Below are 6,000 nucleotides of genomic sequence, written 5' to 3' on the forward strand. Positions count from 1 at the left end.
GTAAGAAAAATAAAAGGACTTCCCGAAGAATACCTACCAAAATATAACACAATTTAAAATTTTCTTTTTTTTTGTAATATTTTTCGGTTATACAATTTATTTTTCGCCTTAAATTATTATCAAAAGAAATAATTTTAAAAATCGGCTTGTAGTATTACTATTACGGAAATAATAAAAAATGCTACTTAAAAAAGGAAAACATAAAAACCCATTATGAATGCATGAGTTTGTGGAAATACTTATGTTGCTCTCCAAAACTTATCCTCCTGTATGTATGTACGGACGGGTAAGATTGGTTTACTTATATACAATAGATGCTGATTCAAAATCGTTTCAAAAATTCTTCTGCACAAGTACGAGCTCTAGCATTTACGGCCAGTTTCATTTCACTAATCTCTTTGTCGATTTCTTCCATGAAACTAATGACAAAGTCGACCAACTTATGTTTATACATTTGTTCGGTATGGAAATTGGTTATCAGGAAGCTAATATCGTATCCATCAATAGGTTTACGTCTTAAAATGATGAAAGACTCTGCACGTCTCATCATAAACCTGGTGAATTTGTGGCAAAGGATTTTCTCAATTTCATCTGCCTGCTTGACGGCAATACTAACACGGACCGAATTAATGGAAGGTTCAATGAAAACTCGCTCTCGTTCATTGCGGGATATTACAATGTGAGTTAAAACCAATTCCTTGCTGGAACATACCTCCACTTCAGGCTTATTATGACGTTCAACCACTTGAGATGGAAAGTCTTGAAGACACATTGCTGCCGTTAGGGAGTGGCGTACAGCGGTAAGGTAAGGTTTCAAAGTTGCCGCCATTATAATTGATATATTCTATTTTACAGCAATTTAATATTTTTATGAAAAAAATGAATCACTTAATAGAAGTTTACGAATATCAGCTCAGCAGTGATGGAACGAGTAAAAGCAGGGATGTTTAAACAAAAATAGGAAAATGAAAATGGTACAAACTTATTGTTGGCAACGCGATTAGAATAAAAGTTTTGTACAGCTATTAATAATAGTTGTTTTCCTTCATAGTTTTTCCATTTTACTGCAAGTGAATGAGGGAAATGTCAAAAATTTTCTCGGGGTAGAAGATTTATTAAAATATCATGTAATTGAATAAGATTAAAAATGTTAAACGATATTAGATACCCTAAGCCGTGAAGGACTAAAAGAAAACAGAGTACTCGCTTATCCAGAACATCTCCAAAAATATGCAACACTGTCATCAGCTGTTTAAAAACAATCACAGAAAAGAAGTTAAATCTTGCATTTTTAATATATGAAATGCTCCAATTTGTAATAAATATTTACTGCTGCGATTATTTATGACACTCTACCACTTTGAATTACATGTTTTTGATAAATTAGTCACAATAAGTTGCTATTGTGAATCACTTTATCAAAATACAATCCGGCAACATCGGCGCGACTTGCACTGATGAGTTGTTCTGGATAGAACACCAGTGCAACGATGTTCTGGATAGCCCATACAAATGTTGCATCCAATGCTAAAAGAAAACAGCCCTATTAATATTTATATTTAATGAGATTAAAAATGTTAGACGATATTGATATTTATCAACACAGTTACCTATTAATGTGAAGTATAATCAATTGAATGATTTGTTAGCAAACATAATCGAAAGTAAGTTCCCTGCCAACATTTTTGAATTTGACGTCACTTCTGAGAATTTCCACCATTCCACTTTGCGATGACACCACTTAGAGAATCTTTGAAACACTCAGAAAAGTCACCAGCATTACTAAGAACCACCGTGGCGCAATGGTTAGCATGCCCGCCTTGCATACACAAGGTCGTGGGTTCGATTCCTGCTTCGACCGAACACCAAAAGTTTTTAAGCGGTGGATTATCCTACCTCAGTAATGCTGGTGACATTTCTGAGGGTTACAAAGCTTCTCTAAGTGGTTTCACTGCAATGTGGAATGCCGTTCGGACTCGGCTATAAAAAGGAGGTCCCTTGTCATTGAGCTTAACATAGACTCGGACAGCACTCAGTGATAAGAGAGAAGTTCACCAATGTGGTATCACAATGGACTGACTAGTATAAGTGAGCTTGATACATCGGGCTACCACCTAACCTAAACTAACCTAGAAAATGCATATTATTTTTATATAGTACCAACCTTCAAATGATTCGTGTCAAAATTTCACGTCTATAAGTCAATTAGTTTGTGAGATAGAGCGTGTTTTGTGAAGCAACATTTGTTATTGTGAAAAAAAATGGTATTTTGATAAAATACTGTTTTCTGAAGGGAAAAAATACCGTGGCTTGATAATGAGTTTCCGGAATCTGCCCCAGGGAAATCAACAATAATTGATTGGTATGCAAAATTCAAGCGTGGTGAAATGAGCACGGAGGACGGTGAACGCAGTGGACGCCCGAAAGAGGTGGTTACCGACGAAAACATCAAAAAAAATCCACAAAATGATTTTGAATGACCGTAAAATGAAGTTGATCGAGATAGCAGAGGCCTTAAAGATATCAAAGGAACGTATTTGTCATATCATTCATCAAAATTTGGATATGCGGAAGCTCTGTGCAAAATAGGTGCCGCGCGAGCTCACATTTGACCAAAAACAACGTGTTGATGATTCTGAGGGGTGTTTGCAGCTGTTAACTCGTAATACACCCGAGTTTTTCCGTCGATATGTGACAATGGATGAAACATGGTCCCATCACTACACTCCTGAGTCCAATCGACAGTCGGATGAGTGGACAGCGACCGATGAACCGTCTCCGAAGCGTGGAAAAACCCAAAAGTCCGCTGGCAAAGTAATGGCCTCTGTTTTTTTGGATGCGCATGGAATAATTGTTATCGATTATCTTGAGAAGGGAAAACCATCAACAGTGACTATTATATGGCGTTATTGGAGCGTTTGAAGGTCGAAATCTCAAAATGATGAGATTTCGACCCCATATGAAGAAGAAAAAAGTTTTGTTCCACCAAGACAACTCACCGTGCCACAAGTCATTGAGAACGATGGCAAAAATTAATAAATTGGGCTTCGTATTTCTTCACCACCAGCGTTGCCAGAATTGTTTCACCAAAAACCCCTAGATTTGTGCAAAAAACTAGCCAAAAAAAAAAATGTTAAAAAATAGCTAAAAAAGCTAAATTTTTTTGTATCAAAAGTCACATTTATGATTGAAATTTAACAAACTTGAAGGCTTTATTTCACTTAAAATGCATATTATTTTAATTGTATTCATTTTATTTCCATTTCTGCGAGACTGTAAGAAAATCTATGTCATATTAGCTCTGTTTGCGTACTCGATACATTTTGATTACTAATCATCAACAAGTCCAATGTCACATTGAACTGCATTAGAAAATATCAATATATTTCGTTTTAACTGAATTAATGATAAATTCGTGAACGTGTACACTTCTCCTAATATTACCCAAGAGAATAAAACCCATTCTAACTGTCTTGCAAGTTTATACTGAATAACTTTTATTCGACAATTTCCCATACAAACCTATTGTCCAATTTTCGTAAATGTAAATCCATTCCATTAATAAATAGCAGATTTGTTTTGATCCTATCACTACGAATTTTTTATTGCATTTTTTTGATGTTAAAAAAATAATACCACATTCAAAACTTTATTTCCTTAATTATTTCTATGTTCGGTTCCAAAGATTTTGTACACTAATGATTTTGGTATTGATTCAGAGTCAAATTTGAATTTATTCGTTTTTTCAGCGTTTTCTTCATGAGCTATCACAGTGCTTTAAAACTATTTTTGAACGCTATTTTGGTTTGTGGTCAAGATACAAAAACTCCACAAATTTAAAGACTATTTAATTAATTTTAAGAATTTTTTAGAATTGACCCTAGCCTTCTTTCATGAAAAGATACCCATTTTTATTGAATCACTTAACTATAAGGACAAAACGATTTTATCGGCTTTTGGACAAGGAAAACAATTTATAACATATAAGAGAAATTCACAAATGCTATTATTCCTAATAATTTACTGACCGTTTATATAAGGAATTGGTATGGTAATAGTAGATTTAAAGTTTACGATAACTTTTATGAATACGAGGAAAAAACTTTACAACAAGGTGTATTTGCTGCAAAAATGCCCGCATAATGGCTGGAATAATTATTACGGCTTCAATTGAGCTTTGAAATATGCGGAAAACCTTATTCTGGCAGCAAGACTTAGATAAAAGCGAAGTTTTATCCATATTTCAATAGGAACATGTCGAAAATAAAAAAGCCAAAAATAGCTAAATGGGTCATGAAAAAAAAGCTAAATGCATTTTTTTCCCGCTAAACGTCTTCAAAAAAAGCCAAATCTAGCGGGAAAAAAGCTGCAATGAAGAGGTGATCGCCGAAACTGGGGCCTATTTTGAGGCAAAACCGAAGGAGTACTACCAAAATGGTATCAAAAAATTGGGAGGTCGTTATAATCGTTGTATCGCTCTTGAAGAGAACTATGTTGAATAATAAAGACGAATTTTGACAAAAAAAAAAGTGTTTTTCTTTGTAACCAGACATACTATTGAGTCCATTGTGATACCACAGTGGTGAACTTCTCTCTCGTCACTGAGTGCTGCCCGATTTTATGTTAAGCTCAATGACAAGGGACCTCCTTTTTATAGCCGAGTCCGACTGGCGTTCCACATTGCAATGAAATCACTTAGAGAAGCTTTGAAACACTCAGGAATATCAGCAGAGAAGGGATAATCCATCGCAGAAAAACTTTTTGGCGTTTGGTCGAAACAGGCTGCGGTCAAAGTGGGCTACAAAATACCGTCCCATCCAATACTTTGGCGCTGTATTGACACAAATGTCAGTTAAAGACATCTCACAAGGACAGGCCTCTAAAAAACGTATTTTTCAGACGACTTTATAAGGTTGGAGTATCAAAGTGGAAGGTGACAAACAAAGTTTGCTATTGCTGCAAACAGTGTCTGCCTTCTCCTTTTCAGTAGACGTTTTACTATTTTAGCAAACTTTTCGGTTGTGTCTGCCGAACAATGTATTTGTAGGGTAATATTTGTCAATATGGTTAATATTGATTACAGATAGAATCTCTTCTAGAACAATATGGAGTTCGTTCATACCAAATGGTACTGCTACATATAAGCAAATATAATTTTTTTTTCTGGGTGTAATATTTATTCAATTTTAAAAGGAAGCAGTGATAGTGATTTCATTTGAATGCAGTCTTCAAAATATTTAAAATTTAAATAGCTACTGCATTCAAATCATTTCTACGAAAATCTACCAATATTGGCAATAGTTGCTTCTAATAAACTGATTAAAAGTACTTTTGTTTGTTACTAAAAGTTATCAATGAACTTTGTTCTTAATCGCAGTAGCGCAACTAACGTAAAATCCATCCATTTAATATTGAGTAGACGGTTGTTGACTTTTCCTACAGAAGCTTTTTGATAAGGTCGATTATAAAAAGTGTCAATAATCAGTAGTATATGACGGTACTCTGCAAATAACTTTCGACCGAAGGCCATAAGGTAAGGTGAAATCTTCAATCTTAGGCAAAGAACCGTAACACTGATGAACAATCTATAAAACTATTTTAAGTTTTTAGCCTATTCTGTCTAGACTCCAGTAACTAATTTAACCTTTGGATTCAACTTTATCAACTTTATAGCTAGTCTTTTTGAATAAATTTAAGATATACAAGTAAGGTAGTTCCTATTTAGGCAACTCATTCGCTTTGCAGTTAACTGATCTTATATTTCGGTCACCAGACACTCTTATTAGATCAATATAGAACTGCTCAGCCATCTCGTTAAAAAAATTGGCAATTTCCAGTGGACAAAATATTTCGTCATCCAAATTGTCGTCCCTTGTATTGCTAATATTTCACGATATAGTGATTAAGCAATCTTGGACTAATGCCCAGTTTATGACCTTTGTCTACTCAACACAACCTACTTGCCAAAGCAAAAAACGCAGTGTGTCCGTGATCTTTTTC

The 6,000-nt window shown here is 34.6% G+C and overlaps 1 protein-coding gene across 1 annotated transcript; it reads right to left on the reverse strand.

The window, feature by feature from the left end:
* Nucleotides 1–59: 59 nt before the first annotated feature.
* Nucleotides 60–940, reverse strand: Arpc4 (Actin-related protein 2/3 complex, subunit 4). Its single transcript, XM_075290005.1, has one exon. It carries the CDS (start codon nt 827–829, stop codon nt 323–325), a length of 507 nt encoding a protein of 168 aa, XP_075146120.1. The 5' UTR covers nt 830–940; the 3' UTR covers nt 60–322.
* Nucleotides 941–6,000: the final 5,060 nt, after the last annotated feature.

This window comes from Haematobia irritans, chromosome 1 (assembly GCF_050003625.1).
Source record: "Haematobia irritans isolate KBUSLIRL chromosome 1, ASM5000362v1, whole genome shotgun sequence".
NCBI lineage: Eukaryota > Metazoa > Arthropoda > Insecta > Diptera > Muscidae > Haematobia > Haematobia irritans.

What these genes read in the sequence shown, in the direction of transcription:
- Arpc4 (XM_075290005.1), bottom strand. Translation starts at nt 829, where the DNA reads ATGGCGGCAACTTTGAAACCTTACCTTACCGCTGTACGCCACTCCCTA.